The sequence below is a fragment of the Podarcis muralis genome, chromosome 13, assembly GCF_964188315.1.
Source record: "Podarcis muralis chromosome 13, rPodMur119.hap1.1, whole genome shotgun sequence".
In the NCBI taxonomy this organism is placed as follows: domain Eukaryota; kingdom Metazoa; phylum Chordata; class Lepidosauria; order Squamata; family Lacertidae; genus Podarcis; species Podarcis muralis.
The window spans coordinates 48,090,110-48,111,661 of NC_135667.1; the positions used below are offsets into that span (position 1 = coordinate 48,090,110).

The 21,552-nt window shown below is 42.8% G+C and overlaps 1 protein-coding gene and 1 pseudogene across 2 annotated transcripts; both read right to left on the reverse strand.

The window, feature by feature from the left end:
- Positions 1 to 1,062: 1,062 nt before the first annotated feature.
- Positions 1,063 to 21,179, reverse strand: RPIA (ribose 5-phosphate isomerase A). Of its 2 annotated transcripts, XM_028702598.2 has the most exons (9): positions 20,896 to 21,176; positions 17,651 to 17,711; positions 13,602 to 13,657; positions 10,984 to 11,043; positions 10,090 to 10,154; positions 8,298 to 8,366; positions 4,663 to 4,804; positions 3,826 to 3,925; positions 1,063 to 2,207 (listed from the first exon to the last, which is right to left on the reverse strand). In XM_028702598.2, the coding sequence occupies exons 1-9, from the start codon at positions 21,073 to 21,075 to the stop codon at positions 2,110 to 2,112; spliced, it is 831 nt and encodes a 276-aa protein (XP_028558431.2). In that variant the 5' UTR covers positions 21,076 to 21,176; the 3' UTR covers positions 1,063 to 2,109. The 2 variants fall into 2 exon arrangements, with proteins under 2 accessions (XP_028558431.2, XP_028558432.2); XM_028702599.2 differs by lacking the exon at positions 8,298 to 8,366 and having other exon boundaries at positions 20,896 to 21,179.
- On the reverse strand, positions 16,752 to 17,221 carry LOC144325151 (small ribosomal subunit protein eS12 pseudogene; annotated as a pseudogene).
- Positions 21,180 to 21,552: the final 373 nt, after the last annotated feature.

Genomic DNA, 21,552 nt, shown 5'->3' on the forward strand with positions numbered 1-21,552 from the left:
ATAATGCCTTGAGCTTCATCAGTTGTACATGTTCGTACGCAGTATATCAAGATAATGGAACTTATGACATGGTGGAAAGTTGGTGAAACCCAGGACGGCGAAACAAGGAATTATTCTGTCTGGACTTTGGCTTGGAATCAATTTGATTCCCTCCCCCTTTTCTTTTTTCCTTTCTCCTTCTGTCCCCTCCTATTTGGGGATTTCCCTGGGTTTTTTCTCGCCCACGTAGGACCAGTCTGGATAGTTAGCCTTGGTGTAGACTTGACGTTTTTATCCCCCCCAAAAAGTTTTTGATCGAGTTTCCACTGAAATGAGGCTGCATTTTAATGTTTTAATGTTGTACAGTGGTACCTCGGGTTACATACGCTTCAGGTTACAGACTTCGCTAACCCAGAAATAGTGCTTCAGGTTAAGAACTTTGCTTCAGGATAAGAACAGAAATTGTGTTCCGGTGGCGCCGCGGCAGTAGCAGGAGGCCCCATTAGCTAAAGTGGTGCTTCAGGTTAAGAACAGTTTCAGGTTAAGTACGGACCTCCGGAACGAAATAAGTACTTAACCCAAGGTACCACTGTATTTTAATCTTGTTTTTAAGCTCTATTTCAATTAATTATTTTTATATTTGGTGTTAGCTGCCCTGAGCCCGGTCTTGCCTAGGGAGGGGAGGGTATAAATAAAATTTATTCTTCTTCTTCTTATTACTACGTGGAACAGAAACTAGCAAATATTTGGACTCTCTGAATGAACTGATCTATTGGTATTTCCGTTTACTTTGTTGTACTTTATGTGTTGATTACGTGCAAGAGAAATATTTGATACTGCGATAAATACAGAAGAGCATTGTTTATGTGAATGCACAGCCCGTTACGTTTTGTGGGTTTGTTGAATGTATTTTACGTAACGCTAGGTTTGATGTTGTTTCCCAGGATTGGATCCTGTTAAGCGTCAGGATCCAATCTTGCATGACAATCTGGGGCGGGGTAGTACGAGGCACTTTGGCCCAATCCGGGGACCAAAGGGCAGATCAGGAAGGCGTTTAAGAACAAACCCGAACACACAAATGGCTGGCGTTACAGCTCTTTAATTTCAGTGCCTAAAACAAAAACGACGAGTCGTACATTTCTGACACGGTTATCATGCAAAGCACTTAAGAGATGAGAGACAACAGGTTTTTTGTTTTTAAAAAAGTGCCTTGCTCTCGCTACATTAATACAATCCTTCCAGTAAGGCTCGTTCTTTGGACGTGTTTCGAGGCAGCATTCTGTGAAAATGTCGTCATGCAAAGGGAGGAATAGGAACTTTCTGAAACTCCAACTGGGCCCAAAATTGTTAAACTGGGCATTAACTCAGTGCATCTTCACTTGTACGGATGGCTAGGCAGCCTCGAATTTCAGCCATCCATTATTGGGGAAGTTGGGGGGGGGGGGCTTGAAACATTTCCAAAGTATATTAATTTATTATTTCATATATTATTTTAAAGGTATGAATTATTTGCGTGGAATGGGCGTCGTGGCTGATCCCATGCCATACAAATTCCATGGAGGCCAACAGCAAAAATTATCAGCAAATTATCTATACTGAGACTAAACATTCCCTGTTAAAAACAGTTATGGTAAAAATCATTGAAAGGCATAAATCAGAGAACCGAAAAAGATTCTAATAAGGCATCTGTGAGTACCAACTGGGCACAAACCCTCCTGTGTCAATGCATTTTTTTGGGGGGGGGTGTTTATGCAAATACCACAAATTGCAACTTCTATTTTCTCCCCCCGCTAGACACACTCCGAGCAACCCGATGGTTCAAGTACTGTATAAAATATCCTTTTTGGTACAATGTTTTGTATAAAAACCAAAGTGGAAAAAAAAAGTTTAAAATGCTCAAAATGATTGATCACATTTTGCTTTTTTTAAAAAAACGATTCACATGAAAAAATAGTAAAAAATATAATTTAAAACAACATTCATTTCCAGTATTAGTGAGATCTGCTGGACCTTTGGTTACATTCACCAAGATCGGGACAGGATTTAAGGCAAGATGTCAAATTGGCACCAAAGTGATAAAACTGTATGCAATGGGCTGAAGGCAGAGTAGATTTGGGGGCTGGGTGGCGGTCAGTGGACTGGCTTCTCCCGGACGCTGACAGAGCCATCTTCCATGCCAAAGTAAACCCGTTCCGCCATGTCGATAAACAGGCCTGTTTCCACCACCCCTAGAACAGAATAGCAAAACCACGTCTGAATGCAATAGAAGTTTTTTTTTTAAAAAAATAAATTTTATTAGTATTTTCCACACAACAACATACTGATCCTTTATATTGGTAGTTCTCAAAGGGTATGGGAGGAGAGGGTGGCATGCATGGCAGGAAGATTCAAGAACAACCAAAGGAACATTTAACCAATTCAATAAGTTTGATTTGCCAATCTATTATTGTGGGTGTTTTGTTGAACTGGCCAAAATGACGGCAGATATCAGAGGTCAAACAAATCAAAATTTAATAAAAGAATGGAGTTGCATGAATGAATATATGAAAAAACACTGCTCCGGTACAGAAATATTGCTATGTAAAGAACAAAGTTTGTAAGGGGGAAAGGTTACAAATGCTAGTAAAATCAGAATATTTGTCAAATACAATAGAACAACACAACTGTAAAGATAAGTTATAGAATCAAGGTCAAGCAACGATGGAAGCAAGTCAGATTTTAACTCACATTTCAAGTTATGTCGAACCAATGGGTGTGTGGGGGGGTGTGAGGTGGTGGGATGCTTTGTGTTACTAACATGTACATATGTGTAAACGTTTCTTTCTGCTATTTTGTAGAGATAAAAACTTCAATAAAAATTAATAATAAAAAACAGGAACATTTAAAACATTTCAGTGCAGTATATTGTAGCACAGCGTCGAAATATTTTTTATTATTTGCAGAATATAGATAGATATCTTTTCAAAATGAGGGAATGAGCGTCAGGCGATACTGCGAGCTCACAACTTTTGTTCAGTTTGCATACACACTTAAGGTGCATATACATACTTAGATATATGTAAGAGGCTCATTCATAATTATATTTTGGGAATGATTTATGTTTTACAATTTCTGGATGACTCGTCTTCATATTATAAAGCAGTCACATTCTATGTTATGAAGCAAGCACTGCTAGGAGCTGCTTCTTTCTGTTTTCCAATGTATTTCCTATCAATAATAATAGTAATAATAATAATAAATGGTGTGGCAGGAGCAAAAATTTTTCCTGGAAGTGTGGTCCAGAGAAATAAGTTTGAGAACCACTAATTTATATCATGGTAGAACAATGTTATCCACATGTGCCACTGTCCTACACCTCAAGTTTGTTTTTCCTGTTACTGTATTTACAAAATATTCGTTTTGAAACTCTTAATCAAGTCACAAAAAGTAAAATAAAATAAATGATGCTACAATATATCCTAACACAGGAGATCTGAGATAACCACATATAGAGCAATCTACACCAATGGCGCCACCTGCTGTCTAACAGTTGCAAATACAGCATTAACGCCTCCACTAGGCTTTCAGTAAAAGAAATATTTCTAAGAATTCATATTTATCACTGTACTAAGACGATGTACAGTCAGGGGCAAAAATAAGTTCCAAAGCACTTAATTCTGTTCTAGTGTTATTCAGGCATTAGGCATATATTTTTCCTCATTTATAAAGAAGAGGACTGGACTCTCTAATTAATAACTTTTTAGAATTTTTAGTTCCACAGTTGTACAGCTGTTAATACGCCAGCTACAAGGGAATTTTTTTAAAAAAAACCCTCATGAAATACGCTTCTGTCGCAAGACTACCTACCTGGTATCATCTTGATTGCCACATTCGCTTCACGCCAATTATGGACTTTATCAAATTTCCAGTCCAATAAGAAGTTCCCATTGTCAGTCACGACAGGACCCTAGCAGCGAAGAGAATAGGTAGAGACTCATTTTTTAAGAAACAAAAATCAAAACGGGTGAAACAGAAACAAAACAAACCCCAACTTCCAAGTGAAAACTTAAGCACTCTAAAACTGAATAATCATGAACCTGAACAGGTTCATGTATGCATAAGTGATGGGAATGTGAAAGAATAAGAGAGTTCTGGGATATTATATACAATGAATTAAAAAAGATACTCAAATTCCCATTTACATAAAGACCGGAGGCCTTCCTATTAGAATGTATAGTATTTAAGGAGTATTTTAAAAATTGTTGTGACGACAAAAATCTCCTGGCAGACCTCAGATGATTCTTGTAATATATAGGTGATAAATAACAGAACATCGTGAAAATATTTATAATGGGTGGAGGAAGGATGTCAACACCCGGCCTAGATCGTTATATCCTTTGCCCACAGCTAGCAAAAAAACAAACAAAAACCAACCTGTCAAAATTGCAGCAAGCAATTACATAAATAGGAATGATTTATACATGTAATAGAATTCAATTTCTCTTCTCCAATCACAGGATTTAGATTGCCTGGGTACAAGATTTTATAAAGGTATTTATAAAGGCACAGTATTACCTATAGGGCGATACTGTCTCAAGCAACAATCCTACAAAGTTGATCAAAGAGAAAAATCATACAGGCCCAAGCTGAAATAAATTCTATACCTTCTAGAAGGTGCATTTCTGCCCAGAAATCAAAACGTACCGCCTTATTCACAGCCATCCTCAGCTCAGCAACACCCCCAAACCTCTTGGCCAGAGCTCTGGAAATGGGAACATAGGCCATTGGGATGACTTCAATAGGAATACCTTTCTTCCACTGCTCTCCCAGGCTTTCAGACTTTTTCCTACAGGGACATTGTTTAAAAGCAAAACCAGAATTAATACATTGTACAAATGCACACTTCTTTTGCAGCTGGTTGCACAAGAAAGAGTTTCCTGAGAAGAGGGACTGGTTGATGAACCACTCTGGGAATTGCAGCTCTGCGAAGGGAATAGGTCTCTCTCTACAACTCTCTGTGCCCTTCTATGCAGAACTGGCAAAAATGACAGAAAGACCAAGAGAAAAAGACAACAGAGACTTTGAAAAAGATTGGGAACCATTCGTATTATATTTGCAGAAACAAGGAAAGGCAATAGACTTGATGGCAGGGTTTAAATAAACATTCACATTATTAGCATCAGGAAATGTTTGGAAGATAGTGAAATAAGAGGATGTCGTTAATTTTATTTCTATGTTCATAGGTTTGATGTTATGTTATTAATAACCTTTTCTGTTGAGAGATAGCAAAGCGGATGAAAATAGAAACAAACCAGAAACGCAAGTTGGGGGAAGAATATATAGTAAACGTTAAGAATTTGAGATGTATGTAATGAATGAAAATGAAAAATGAATAAAATTTAAAAGACAACAACTCTCAGTGACCTTAAACTACAGTTCCAGGGTTCCTTTTTTTTACGGTGTGGGCGAGCCATGACTTCTTAAAGTGGTATGACACTGCTTTAAAAGTACAGTGCAGAAGGGACAGGAGACAGTGCCCCTACAATATTTAATGGGGTTGTATACAAAAGGGTACAAAAGGGGCGCGGGTGGCGCTGTGGGTTAAACCACAGCGCCTAGGGCTTGCTGATCAGAAGGTCAGCGGTTCGAATCCCTGCAACGGGGTGAGCTCCCGTTGCTCGGTCTTTGCTCCTGCCAACCTAGCAGTTTGCAATAAGTTTTTATTAAGGTTTTCCATTAAAAACACCAAAATATATCCATATACATATCACAAAATTTGTCTTAATTGGACCTCCCACAACTTCTCTGACAATCTTTCGTAGTTCAAATCTTATCTACACATTCCTTTGTTTCAATATTCCCATTGTATTATATATTTCTGTTCTTATTTACCTACTGGTCATATTTCCTTATATTTTCACAAAGCTTCTTTAAAACCCACTAGCGTTGTTCCCTCCTCACATGTGTTTTCCAAATACTCCGTAAATTTTCCCCAGTCTTCGAAAAATCTATGGTCTTTTTGATATCTGATTTTTCCAGTTAATTTGTCCAGTTCTGCGTAATCTGTTAATTTTGACCTCCATTCTTCTAAATTCGGAACCTCTTCTTGTTTCCACCTTTGAGCTATCAATGTCCTTGCTGCGGTGATTGCATACTGAAATAGTTTCCTATCTCTCCTACTTATATCCATTCTTGTTATCCCCAGCAGAAAGGTTTCTGGTTTCTTAACGAAACTGTATTTTAACATTTTCTTTAGCTCAATATGTATCATCTCCCAGAACCCCCTTACTTTCCTGCAATCCCACCACATATGCATAAATGTTCCTTCTTTCTCCCTGCATCTCCAACATTTATTAGAAATTTTGTACATTTTTGCTAGTTTTGCTGGTGTCATATACCACCTGTATACCATCTTCATTGTATTTTCTTTTAGTGTAACACATGCCGTAAACTTCAGATTTTCATTCCAGATTTTTTGCCAATCATCTAAATCTATATTATAGCCTAGATCTTTGGCCCACTGAATCATAACTACTTTTACTTCCTCATCCATTGTATGCCATTCCAATAAAATTTTGTACATTTTCGAAATTATTTTACAGTCATTATTCACAATTTCTGATTGGAATTTTGAATCCTTTTCTTTATAACCTTTTTCTTTCTCTTCCTTTTTAAACATTTCATTTATTTGTCGGTAATGTAGCCAATCATAGACATGTTCCTTTACTTGTTCGTATGGTTTTAACCTCCACTTTCCCCCTTCCTTCACCACCAAATCTGCATAGGTGATCCAATCACTTCTCATATTAGTTTTCTTAACGCCTATGACTTCTAGTGGGGATAGCCAATGTGGAACTCCGGTTTCTAGTATGTTTTTGTATCTGTCCCATACTTCCAGTAACGATTTACGAAAGATATGGTTTCCAAATGATTTATAACCTTCCTTCTTTTCTTTCCAAAGATGCGCGTGCCATCCAAACCTAGTATCGAATCCTTCCAAATCAAGGAGCTTTGTATTTTTTAATTTTATCCATTCTTTTAGCCAGCAAAGGCATGCTGCTTCGTAATATAACTTCAAATCTGGCAGGGCAAAGCCTCCCCTTTCTTTTGCGTCTGTTAGTAATTTGTGCTTAATTCTCGGCTTTTTGCCCTGCCAGATATATCTAGAAATCATTCTTTGCCAGTCTTTGAAAATCGCCACTCCTTTTAATATTGGTATCATCTGGAAGAGAAACAGCATCTTCGGTAGCACTGACATCTTGATCATTGAAATTCTTCCCCAAAGGGACAGTTTTAACCTATTCCATATTTCCAAATCTTTCTTAATTCCCTTCCACACCATCACATAATTGTTTTGGAACAGATCAATGTTCTTTGGGGTTAACCATATTCCCAAGTATTTCACTTTTTTTGCAATTTCTATACCCGTTTTTTGTTGCAATACTTCCATAGTTGTTTTTTCCATATTCTTAGCTATAATTTTGGTTTTTTTCCTATTTATGATGAACCCAGCCACCTCTCCAAATTTTTCAACCAACTAGGTCGCCAACCTAGCAGTTTGAAAGCACGTCAAAGTGCAAGTAGATAAATAGGTACCACTCCGGCGGGAAGGTAAATGGCGTTTCCATGCGCTGCTCTGGTTCGCCAGAAGTGGCTTAGTCATGCTGGCCACATGACCCGGAAGCTGTACGCCGGCTCCCTCGGCCAATAAAGAGAGATGAGCATCGCAACCCCAGAGTCGTCCACGACTGGACCTAATGGTCAGGGGTCCCTTTACCTTTTATACAAAAGGGACGCAGGTGGTGCTGGGGGTTAAACCACTGAGCCTCTTGGGCTTGCCGATCAGAAAGTTGGCAGTTCAAATCCCCGCGACGGGGTGAGCTCCCGTTGCTCGGTCCCTACTTCTGCCAGCCTAGCAGTTCCAAAACACGTCAAAGGGCAAGTAGATAAATAGGTACCGCTCCGGCGGGAAGGTAAACGGCGTTTCCGTGCGCTGCTCTGGTTTGCCAGAAGCGGGTTAGGCATGTTGGCCACATGACCCGGAAGCTGTACGCCGGCTCCCTCGGCCAATAAAGCGAGATGAGCGCCGCAACCCCAGAGTCGGCCACGACTGGACCTAATGGTCAGGGGTCCCTTTACCTATACAAAAGGGCAGGCGTCACAACACTAACATCCCCGATTCCAATATGTTACCAAACGGGCCTTATTGATAAACTTGTGGGAGGTCCTCCCCTGCAATGTGCAATGGTCGATTGAGTGAGACAGTCTTTCAGGTATGTTAGGACTGAATACAGCTCTCTCTCTCTCTTCTGGAAAAAGCACCAAACAGCATATTTTACCTATAATCAGCAATGACAATGAAGCTTTTCGCATAGCCAGCGACTATCTTCTCCTGGGTCAGGCAGCCCCTGGAGGAGGAAAGACAGCAGAATATAAACCCTGTTGCCCAGACCGATCAGAAGTCAACTAAGGATTTAGCAACTAAAGGCTTAGGAAGGAAGTCTATCTATAGAATCTTGGAGCCGTAGATATCAATGCAGCTATTTAATCCAGGCCAGTGGAGACTGGTCAGCTTAGGACAGGGGTCAGCAAACTTTTTCAGCAGGGGGCCGGCCCACTGTCCCTCAAGACGTTGAGGGGGGCCGGTCTATATTTTTGGGGGGGAAATGAACGAATCCCTATGCCCCACAAATAACCCAGAGATGCATTTTAAATAAAAGCACACATTCTACTCATGTAAAAACACGGTGATTCCTGGACCGTCTGCAGGCCGGATTTAGAAGGTGATTGGGCCGGGTCGGGCCCCCGGGCCTTAGTTTGCCCACCCATGGCTTAGGACAACTGGGGCACTGCCCCATCGCAAAATTCCCCCAAATATAACCCCCACTCCGCCAAGAAAACCATACTATTTCCTGCTGTCCCTGAGCACTCCCATGCCTTCCATTATAACTGCTGTAGCCATTTCTGTCGATCAGCTCTTTCCACTGCTCAGCCAACCCCAGTCTCGCCAGAGTGGTGCATGCTCTAGTTATCTCCCGCTTGGACTACTGCAATGCGCTCTACGTGGGGCTACCTTTGAAGGTGACCCGGAAACTACAACTAATCCAGAATGCGGCAGCGAGACTGGTGACTGGGAGCGGCCGCAGAGACCATATAACACTGAAAGACCTACACTAGCTCCCAGTATGTTTCCAAGCACAATTCAACGTGTTGGTGTTGATCTTGAAAGCCCTAAATGGCCTCGGCCCAGTATACCTTAAGGAGCGTCTCCACCCCCATCGTTCTGCCTGGACGCTGAGGTCCAGCGCCGAGGGCCTTCTGGCGGTTCCCTCATTGCGAAAAACAAAGCTACAGGGAACCAGGCAGAGGGCCTTCTTGGTAATGGCGCCCGCCCTGTGGAACGCCCTCCCATCAGATGTCAAAGAGATAAACAACTACCTGACATTCAGAAGACATCTTAAGGCAGCCCTGTTTAGGGAAGCTTTTAATGTGTGACATCTTAGTTTATTTTTGGTCTTGGTGGAAGCCGCCCAGAGTGGCTGGGGAAACCCAGCCAGATGGGCGGGGACAAATCATAAATTATTATTATTAATTATTATTATTATTATTACCCCGAGCCAAAACTATTGCTGTGGCCTGAAGGTCTCTCTCACTCACATCCAGGCAGAAAAACACATTCCCATAGCAAACACCAGGGCACACCCCCCCAGGCATTTTTTGCTGTTTGTTCATTCATTTTTTAAATCTCCACCTGCATCTGTATAGGCAATCCGGCCAATCTGGGCATAGAAATTAGCAGGCATCCGAAATAAACATTCCCAAAATGTCTGGGACCCCAAGGCCTTGGCAATTTGGCAAGCCGATTAGAATTATTCTTCTGTTTTGAGAATGCCCAGCCCTGCTTCTGTGGAAATCAGCCTCCTGCAGTTTTCCAGCGACTGGTATTCTAGTGTTTCCGTTTTCTGAAAAGCAGGCCTAGAAAAATAAAAGCTGGAGGGGAACGATTGCTTTCCATAGCCTTGCCTGGTCACCAGCCTACCAGCTACAGGGTCCAGCAGCTTCCAATTAGCTTTCCACCCTTGTTCTGAGTACTTTCATCTGCAAGTAAAATAATTAGGCATTATTTCTTACCCTCCTCCTTTGATAAGATTGAGGTCCAAGTCGACTTCATCGGCACCATCAATGGCAACATTCAACTTCAGGAAAGAAAACAGGTTTTTTAAAAAATATGATTTTTATTAATTTTTCTGTTTTCCAATTTCAGATCAACATTTTACATGCTTAAGAAATCAATGACTTCCCTTCTCGTTCCATGGTTCATTTTGCATATCTTATATCTCTGCATGTTTTACAAAAACTATACCAATCCGTTTTCCATCCATCCAAAATTATTTACACCGTTGAATTTATCTTAACGCTGCCAGCGTTTTCAGGTGTACACAACTTCCCCCCATATATTCAATAAATGTTTTCCAATCTTCTTTGAACGTACCGTATTTTTCGCTCTACAGGACGCACTTTTTCCCCTCCAAAAATGAAGGGGAAGTTCCTGCCGGGCTCCGCAGGATAGCTGCCTGCAGCCCGAAGAGTGCGGCGCTGTGCACCCCGGGCTTCGGGCAGCTCTCCGCAAGCCTGCGGAGCCCGGCGGGAGTTCCACCATTGTATCATCTGCAATTATTAGAACCATTAGAATCATTTATACAGTGGAAACCTTGGTTCTCAAACGGCTTAGTTGAAGAACAAATCGGCTCCCGGATGCCGAAAACGCAGAATTAAGTGTTCCGGTTTTCGATCTTTTTTGGAAGCTAAACGTCCAACGCAGCTTCTGTTTGAGTGCAGGAAGCTCCTGCAGCCAATCGGAAGCTGCGCCTTGGTTTTTGAACAGTTTCGGGAGTCAAACAGAGTTCCGGAATGGATTAAGTTTGAGAACCAAGGTTCCACTGTACTGAGAAAACTAAGACAGAGCAGTGTTGCATGGGAACTGAACAGTTGCTGAAGAGCACAAGAAAAACCCAAAACTTTTACCTCAGGGTGTCGATCCAAGTCACTTAAGGTTAAGCCGTTCTGCAGAATCAACTGACGTGCCTAAACGGAAAGGAAAAGGCAAAATTGTTTCCCAGAGTTTATAGGGGAGAAATCAGAGTCATTTCGACATGTTTATTAGCAGCTGTAATACAAATTAGTGGTTAAGAAACTGCACTATAATGGAGTGAATGTTAATCTTTCAGGAGCATGCTGTTTTGATCCAACGAAAGCGGGTTTTCGACCAAGAAAAGACTCATTTCCCCCACAATGAAGGAGTGTTAAAGCCTTTGCACACTCAAGTTCTCATCTTCATTAACGAGCCAGGCAGATATAAAATCCATCATCTTCTGTAAGAGGTAGGAATGGCCCTCTCAGAAGCAACATGGAATCTCTGATGTCAAAACAGCACAAACTTAATAGCAGAGCACATGCGTTGCATGCAAAATGTCCCAAATTTAATCTGTCGTAACTTTGCCTAAAACCCTGGAGGGATGCTGCCGAACCAGTGCAGGCAATACTGAGCTACATAGACTAATGGTCTGACTTCGAACACCCATTTAGTATTTCAACAGACTATGAAATATACTCGCATTAAAAACGTTGCACAAGGTTCACACCGATTGAACGACGGCTGCAATCCTAAGCCTGTGTACTTATTAGGTGTGGCCTGACGCCCTCTGCAAGCAAGATCATATTCCATGAGGATTAGAAAAGGCTGGGATTTCTTAAAATGATTTGCTGGACTCTGATATTAACACACTGTGGCATGTATACCTGTAACGCTGCATACCAGCAGTACATTTTGAGTGATATAAGCAACAGTTGATGCGCCTCTGAGCACATCTTTTTTGACAGCTATGCTATATTTAACAAAAGCAACCTGGGCACCACCTAATCCAGGCATGGCCAAACTTCGCCCTCCAGAGGTTTTGGGACTACAACTCCCATCATCCCTAGCTAACAGGACCAGTGGTCAGGGATGATGGGAATTGTAGTCCCAAAAATATCTGGAGGGTGTGGGGTTCTACCTGTTGCTTCTAGTAACTCCAGGCCCAGGAAACACTCTTGTAAAATCAAGGCCTAAAGCAGTTGAAAGGTATTTTTACAGGCCACCTTTTCCAGTAAGAAATTGCTTAATATTGTCGAACCAAATATTGTCAGTTGATTCTTACAACTACAGCCATATACCCCACAAACCAAGAAAGCCACATTTCAAAACTGACTTTTCCAGTGTTTAGCCACCTTGCAGGTCTCACCCGTCAGATTACCTGTTTCAACAGGATAACGAAGCATGTAAATGCATGCTAGATCTTCTGAATGAATAGAACTTGGATATTTACTCAAACCCAACCTTCCAGTCCCAAAAGGAACACCTAAGGTGGCCATTCAAACTTCCTACGCACACATGAAAATGAACATTATTATGGGAATGAACATTAAAGAACATTATTATGTTGCCCAGCTGAATGTAGCCTTACTGCACCAACGGTCTAATGATTTGGAAATTCAGACTCCAGGCACGAAGGCAATTCGGTGTTAGTTGCTAGGAAACAAAGAGTTGCTAGGCTGTGACCTCAGGTGAGTTCAGCACGCAGTTCAAAAATGGACAGGGTTGCAAGTAGCACTGCTGTCATGTTCGGAGCTCTAATCTCGGGAGGAGCATTAAGAAGACAATTAATGGAAACAAGAAACAAGGCAAATTAGCAATGCCTTTCCAGTGTGCTGCCTTGACGACTGACAAGTACAACTCACTGTTGGAAGAGAGTTTCCCCATGGTCGAGACACCACAAGGGGTATTGTTAACACCTCTGTGGTGGCATATAGATTTTCGTAAGGAAGTCAGAAGTGGAGTCCTAATGGGACAGGGGTCCACACGAGATCAGTTCAGAAAGCTATCCTACAAATAACCTTCTAATTTAGCTGCTTACATACTGGAAAACAGCCTCGTAGCTGTTGAGTGGCTGATCAAGATGAATGAATGAATTTATTAATACGGTCACAGACCAGCGTCAACACACACAATATCACAGATCATAAAAAATATCAGAAATACAAGGGACAATATGAATATAACAAGGATTTAAATATAAAAATTAAAATTAATTGTTAGCGTGCCCCCTGTAATTAACATTTAGGGGATTGGACATTATGGGATACCACTTGCTTCCTGCGATTGATTGCAGACGCACAGAATTTAGCTACATTTAATGTAGTCTTGGGATTCTTGTCCTCTAGCAGTAGTTTTAAACTATGGTATTCCGATTCTTTCCTGGACTTTTGCAAAACAGGTGTAATAAAAGTCAAACGTATATCCTCATAAAGACGACAACGTAATAGTACATGTGAAGCAGTTTCATCTTCCAACGAGCCACAAGGACAGATCCGTGCTGTGTATGGTTTACCCTCAAATCTGCCCTGAAGTAAGGCAGAAGGGAGAACGTTAAATCTGGCGAGGGTAAAAGACCGTCTGTATTTGGGTACCTGAAGACCTGACAGATAGTTAGCTGGAGAGAAACCTCTCCCATGGTCCCTTATTGCTGGATGTTTGATCCTGATCAAGATGTAAGCAGAAGATCTGGCTCTTTAAAAAAATGGAGGTGTCAAGGGGAAGATTTTACCTGGAAAGACGAAGGTATACAGACTATGTTGAGATCCTCTTGTTTCACTCTCTCAGCTGTGGGGGGAAATTGCTTTGTTAAATACGTACTCAGACCAGAAAGAGTCATGCACCCATATTAAAATATTCCTGCTTAAACTAGTGCATTCATTTATTTATTTTTCAGTTACAATCATACCTTGGTTTTCAAACAGCTTAGATCTCGAACGTTTTGGTTCCCGAATGCCGCAAACCCAGAAGTGACTGTTCTGGTTTGCAAGCTATTTTTGGAAGTCGAACGTACTTCCGGAACGGATTCCGTTCAACTTCCAAGGTACGACTATATTGGGCTTCATTCCGCTTGCAAAAGGAAACAGGAAGGAAATGCCCATTGCTGGTGCAGTTTACGGTTTCTGCCGAAAGGAGAAAAATTACCACTTTCAATCTCTGTCATTTCTGTGCAGCAAATGAAGGAAAAGGTATATCCAGTTAGCAGCACATTAGCAGTTAGCTAATTATCCGTGTCATTTCTGCGCAGCAAATGAAGCAAAAGCTAATGCCGCAAAATTTACTGAACATACCAGCTTTTACAGCTCCTGCCTCGAACAAACTGCAAGCTGCTACCTTACAAGTTCAGAAAAGACTCTTCAAACTACTTGCTACAGATTGAGGAAACCATCTTGAAGGTGATACAACTGATGGAGGATAGCCGTTAACAAATAAGAAAATTTATGTCCATTCTGGTTAGCAGCTATCATGGAATAGCTAGCATTGCTGTCCTTCTGAAGATGGCCCTTTTCTCATCCATGAGCTTTGCCGTTTGGTGTTAACATTCATCACTACTCAGCGAAAGCAATGGTTGGGACTCTTCCAACCAGGGCTACTGGGGAACAGCACTCCGAAGGACAAAACAAAACAAAAGAGCACCCAAATTTCAAGGCCACATACTCTTCCCTGTCCCACATACATGTTAAACAGTGTTACCTCGGGTTAAGTACTTAATTCGTTCTGGAGGTCTGTTCTTAACCTGAAACTGTTCTTAACTTGAAGCACCACTTTAGCTAATGAGGCTTCCTGCTGCTGCCGCGCCGCTGTAGCACGATTTCTGGTCTCATCCTGAAGCAACGTTCTTCACCTGAGGTACTATTTCTGGGTTAGTGGAGTCTGTAACCTGAAGCGTATGTAACCCGAGGTACCACTGTACTTCCATTTGAACTCGAGAGAAGCTCTGGAGATATTTCTGCCAATCAGCGCTCTGTCCTGCTCAGCCAATCCCAATCCAGAGGTATTGCTTTACTTAAAAGAACTGAGGAACTGGACCTGTCAGAGGAGACTCCGCCCATGCATAAAGGTAAAGGGACCCCTGACCATTAGGTCCAGTCGCGGACGACTCTGGGGTTGTGGCGCTCATCTTGCTTTATTGGCCGAGGGAGCCGGCGTACAGCTTCCGGGTCATGTGGCCAGCATGACTAAGCTGCTTCTAGCAAACCAGAGCAGCGCATGGAAACACCGTTTGTCTTCCCACCAGAGTGGTACCTATTTATCTACTTGCACTTTGATGTGCTTTTGAACTGCTATGTTGGCAGGAGCAGGGACCGAGCAACAGGAGCTCACCCTGCTGCGGGGATTCAAACCGCCGACTTTCTGATCGGCAAGTCCTAGGCTCTGTGGTTTAACCCACAGCGCCACCCGTGTCCCTGTGCACCATGCATGCTTGGGCAGAAAAGCCATGTACCACTTTAATTAGGACTGCTGGCTATTTAGCCCCAATTGTGCAGGATCCTGCTCCCTTCCTGTTGTCATGAGGGCAATACAAGGGCACTGCATTCATTGGTGGGGATGAGACTGCAGCATTTTGAGCCCTCCAGCCTCTCAGAATCATACATCTGTTCCAAGCATGCCTTGCAGGCTACACATCTCTAGCTCTTAGCATGTTCCAGTAACCAGAGAAACATGAGGAAGCGTACCATATCACAAGATTAAACTGGCTTCTCTCCAGGAGCACAACCCAGAGGCCTCAGCAGACCACACAGAGATTTGATTCAAGTCACAACCATGCAACTTGCAGCTTGGCAACTGCTTCACATGAAAACGCTACAATAACCGTGCTAAAGAGGGGAGTGGGCTGTTATCACGTGAAACTGTAGCTCGAGGCACCTTTGAAATTAGATTCTGAATAACTCTTCAAGATGGTGGTCAGAGAAAACTTCAGAAAGTTTAACATAATCATCCTGGAATCTTATCCGTAGTTGAGACCTTAATCCTTTGCACTTATTGGTCCTTAAGTGGACCAATTCCCTATACCGGATCGAGTGTTAAAAACAATACAGAATTAAGTATTAAAAACTTCCCTAAACAGGGCTGCCTTCAGATGTCTTTTAAAAATAGGATAGCTGCTTATTTCCTTGACATCTGATGGGAGGGCATTCCACAGGCCGGGCACCACTACCGAAAGGGCCCTCTGTCTGGTTCCCTGTAACCTCACTTCTCGGAATGAGGGAACTGCCAGAAGGCCCTCAGCGCTGAATCTCAGTGTCCGGCTGAATGGTGTGGGTGGAAACGCTCCTTCAGGTATACTGGACCGAGGCCGTTTAGGGCTTTAAAGGTCAGCACCAACACTTTGAATTGTGCGCAGTACTGGGAGCCAATGCAGATCTCTCAGGACCAGTATTATATGGTCTCGGTGGCCGCTCCCAGTCACCAGTCTAGCTGCCACGTTCTGGATTAGTTGTAGTTTCCGGGTCACCTTCAAAGGTAGCCCCACGTAGAGCGCATTGCAGTAGTCCAAGCAGGAGCTAACTAGAGCGTGCACCACTCTGGCAAGACAGTCCACGGGCAGATAGGGTCTCAGCCTGCGTACCAAATGGAGCTGGTAGACAGCTGCCCCGGACACAGAATGGACCTGCACCTCCATGGACAGCTGTGAGTCCAAAATGACTCCCAGCCTGTGCATCGGGTCCTTCAGGGGCACAGTTACCCCATTCAGGACCAGGGAGTTCCCCAAACCTGCCCGTCCCCTGTCCCCCAAAACAGTACTTCTGTCTTGTCAGGATTCAATCTAAATCTGTTAGCTGCCATCCATCCTCCAACCGCCTCTAGGCACTCACACAGGACCTTCACTGGTTCTGATTTAAAAGAGAGGTAGAGCTGGGTGTCCTTCCCCCCCCCCCCCCAGGCACAAATATATTTTTTGGGTTCATTTCTTGCACTTGAAGTACTCTTCGATGACATCTTTGGCCTGAGATTCCTTGCCATAGTCTTTGACAACGACACAACTGCAGCCCACAGCTTTACGGGGTTTTCCTTCTCTGTTGATCTTGCAGAGACCTACCCATTCACCCAGCTTCTTGTTGTCATCAACCTTTATCAGGTTGATTTGATGTTCAGGACAAAGTGCTTCAACCAATTTGACATACATGGGCTCGTCACAATTGGATGCAAGAACACAAAGGTGGGCTTGGCGTTTGTCTAAGGCTTTGGCAGCTTCACGAATTCCACGGGCTAAGCCATCGTGGATAAGTGCGGTCTACAGCACTTCTTGAAGGGCAGTGTTGACATCCATTACACCTCCAGCAGCGATGCCTTCCTCGGCCATGGTTGGTGGTGACTCTCCCGCCCGGGGGTGGCTCTCAGCTTCCACGAACCAATAGTGAAAAGCAGCTAGGTGTCCTTTTAAGTGTGTTTGTGGTGGTGGAGTTATTGGTTTATTTTATTATGTATTTTGTGCACTTATTTTGTGTTGTGATCTTCAGAGGAAGGGCGGTATACAAATTTAATAAACAACTCAAGCCTCTGGAGATAACCAGACTGAAGAAAACTGTGCTATATACACATGAAAACCACAAAGTAACTGTATGTTTTGGGCCTACATGTGTTTGATTTAATCCATGGAGTCACTGTACAAAGATCACATCCAAGATAGAGATATCCTAGCCCTTGGCCTGACACAGACTCCACACACTGGGCTGGCTGTTTGGCAAGTAGAACCAGGTACACTTGTTTAGAACAGACTCTAGATGTTTAAATAAGTGAAACATAATTTCTGACAAAAGGAACAGCGGAAATGCATACCCAATTTCTGCACAGCGTGAACAATTGTAGACCCACTTCCGATTCCAAGGACTTGATTATTCTAAAGAAAAAAGACAGAAATATTTTGTTCTCAGTCAGTCAACTTAGAAACCACATGGATTGATTTTACTGGAGAGTATTGAGCATACGCAAAAAGTGGCAACTTCTAGAAAACTTGATAATCTATGGCACAGGAGTGGACCCTGTACCCTTCCAGGTACAGCTGGACTCACAACTCCCATCAAACTGAGTAGCAGGGCCATGTACAGAGTTCCAGAGGTTCCCAATCCTTGAACCACAGTATTACTTTTAAGGAGGCAGAAAGACATCCCATGAAAGATAAGGTAAAGGTAAAGGGACCCCTGACCATTAGGTCCAGTCGTGGCTAACTCTGGGGTTGCGGCATTCACCTCGCTTTACTGGCCGAGGGAGCCGGTGTACAGCTTCCGGGTCATGTGGCCAGCATGACTAAGCCGCTTCTGGCAAACCAGAGCAGTGCACGGAAACGCTGTTTACCTTCCTGCCGGAGCGGTACCTATTTATCTACTTGCACTTTTGGGTGTGCTTTCGAACTGCTAGGTTGGCAGGAGCAGGGACCGAGCAACGGGAGCTCACCCTGTCGTGGGGATTCGAACCGCCAACCTTCTGATCAGCAAGCCCTAGGCTCTGTGGTTTAACCCACAGCGCCACCTGCGTCCCTTCACATGTAAGAAAGGGCCCAGTAAAATAAGACATGCTTTGATTTAAAAGCTAAAAAGCATGCTTCTATGTTAAAAACTAAGCAAATGGGAAAAGTATGAGGTCATATTTATTAATTTCCTTACATTAAAAACTAACATGTACAGTTAAATGCTGTACTTCACCATTGTATTTAATACAGAATTCTGCTACTTGACTGATGACTGTCTGTATGGTATAGATTTTGAATTTCCTGTTTCAAGTGTGTATTTAACAACATTATGAAATACCTGAAAGAGTAACCCATGAAGTTCAGCGGGACTTAGCAAATAAGCATTGCCAAAGTTCCTAGCTGTGAACAAACAAAACTTATGAGTGCTTTACTGCTTTAGGTCCAAGCCGAACATACAATTCCTAGGATATTAACAAGACTGAGATCAAGCAAATGCCCTCAGTCACTGCATTCTTTTAAGCACTTTCTAAAACACTCTTGTTTTCGCAGATACTTAGAAAGCCGTAATACATTTCAGGATTTTAACTTTTGAACTCTTTAAAGCGTGGTTGGGGATTTTTCTCAGTTTTCTTGCTGCATCTTTTCATAAACCACTTGGAGGGTTTTGTTTGTTTGTTTGATTTGTTCCAATAACAGAATCATAGAATTGTAGAGTTGGAAGGGATCCCCCACGGTCATCTAGCCCAACCCACTGCAATGAAGGAATCTTTTCGCCCAACGTGGGGCTCAGAGTCTTGAGCTCTACAAACTGAACTGAACAGAACCATAATGAAGTGGGGAATAAATTTTGTGAAATACAAGGGCATGCATATGACCCTCAGAGTCCCTTCCAACTCAACAATTCTATAGGATATAGAAAAAAAAGCCATTTTTATGTTAAATGTATTGTGCGAACTATTTAATGTATTGTTGTTGTTGTTTTTCTTTTCTTTTCTTTTTTCTTTCCTTTTTAGTTGCTAGGAGGTGATGGATATTTGTTTACTTCTATATTTCTTTTTTGTGTGTGATGTATTAAAATGAAATATATACACACGCACATGTATATATAGTTAAATACACACACATATATAGAGAGATACGGATGCTCAAAAGTTTCAATACAGTATATATATAAAAACAATTCTATAGGATGAATATATATATATATACAGTGGCACCTTGGGTTAAGTACTTAATTCATTCCGGAGGTCCGTTCTTTACCTGAAACTGTTCTTAACCTGAAGCACCACTTTAGCTAATGGGGCCTCCTGCTGCCGCCGCGCCGCCGGAGCACGATTTCTGTTCTCATCCTGAAGCAAAGTTCTTAACCTGAAGCACTATTTCTGGGTTAGCAGAGTCTGTAACCTGAAGCGTATGTAACCCGAGGTACCACTGTATATATACTATACTGTATACAGTACACTATATATATAAAACAATTCTATAAAATGAATATATACATACAGTACAGTATATATATAAAACAATTCTATAGAATGAATATATATATATATATATATATATATATACACACATACAGTACAGTATATATATAAAAACAATTCTATAGGATGAAATTCTATGAATTCTTGGGTGAAACTTTTGAGCATGCGTATCTCTCTCTCTCTATATATATATATGTGTGTATTTAATTATATATACATACATGTGCGAGGGACGCGGGTGGCGCTGTGGGTAAAGCCTCAGCGCCTAGGGCTTGCCGATCGCATGGTCGGCGGTTCGAATCCCCGCGGCGGGGTGCGCGCCCGTTGCTCAGTCCCAGCGCCTGCCAACCTAGCAGTTCGAAAGCACCCCCGGGTGCAAGTAGATAAATAGGGACCGCTTACTGGCGGGAAGGTAAACGGCGTTTCCGTGTGCTGCGCTGGCTCGCCAGAGCAGATTCGTCACGCTGGCCATGTGACCCGGAAGTGTCTGCGGACAGCGCTGGCTCCCGGCCTCTAGAGTGAGATGAGCGCACAACCCTAGAGTCTGACAAGACTGGCCCGTACGGGCAGGGGTACCTTTACCTTTTTGTTGCTGTTTAGTTGTTTAGTCGTGTCCGACTCTTCGTGACCCCATGGACCAGAGCACGCCAGGCACCTCTGTCCTCCACTACCTCCTGCAGCTTACCTTTACCTACGTTATATGTATAAAAACAACTCTATAGAATGAATATATATATATATATATATACGCACACACACACAGTATATATATATATATATATATATATATATATATATATATATATATATGAAAACAATTCTATAGGATGAAATTCTATGAATTCTTGGGTGAAACTTTTGAGCGTGCGTATCTCTCTCTCTCTATATATATATGTGTGTGTGTGTGTGTGTGTGTGTATTTAACTATATATACATACATGTTCGTGTGTGTGCATATTTTTTACACACACACACACACACAGTCTTCGCAGTAGTCCTACAACCGCTGTCCCCCAAAACCCCAGCCGAGGCAACGTGCACAAAATCCACACCCCCAACATTTGAGACGGGATCCTACATTTCTGGTCTTAACTTTGCAAAAAGCAGAAGCCGAAAGGAGGTTCCCCCACCTGCACGTGGTTGTTCACCGCAGCCCAGGCGGCCCGCTTCTTCGCCTCCTCCGTCATCGCGCTGCTTCTGCCGCTAATGCTTTGGCTGCTGCAACGCGGGGCGCGCCGGTGCACGTGCCTCGTCCCCTCCGCCACGAGCCTCCGGCAGAGAAGGGCGGCGCGCTGCCCCCGGCTCCGCATCGCCCGCCCTCCTCCGCCCCCTTTCAGCTCCGCCTGCCTCGGCCCCCCGCCGCCGGCCCCATGGAAGCCACCTCGGGGCTGGCTGCTCCGCCGCTGAGGGAAGCCGGCCTCTCCCTCCTCACCTGAGCCGCCTCGCCACCCCGCGGCCGCATGGGGCTTGTAGTGCCGCCGCCACGCGGAGAGCCTGATGCAGGCGGCCGGGGAACTACAGCACCCACAATGCACCCCGGCGCAAGAGGGCCTCATGTGAAGGACAGGGGAACAGCCTGCTGCCTCAGGTCGAAGGGCCGTCTAGTCCAGTAGCCTGTCCTTGCAGTGGCTGAATTGTTATGTCATGTCATGTCATGTTTATATTATATTATATTATATTATATTATATTATATTATATTATATTATATTATATTATATTATATTATATTATATTATATTATATTATATTATATTATATTATATTATATTATATCATATCATATCAT

What these genes read in the sequence shown, in the direction of transcription:
- RPIA (XM_028702598.2), bottom strand. Translation starts at nt 21,075, where the DNA reads ATGCGGAGCCGGGGGCAGCGCGCCGCCCTTCTCTGCCGGAGGCTCGTG. An exon ending in TCACGCTGTGCAGAAATTGG is followed by an intron (nt 13,658 to 17,650) that starts GTATGCATTTCC and finishes TTCCCCCCACAG; the next exon opens with CTGAGAGAGTGAAACAAGAG. An exon ending in GGCAATCAAGATGATACCAG is followed by an intron (nt 2,208 to 3,825) that starts GTAGGTAGTCTT and finishes ATTCTGTTCTAG; the next exon opens with GGGTGGTGGAAACAGGCCTG.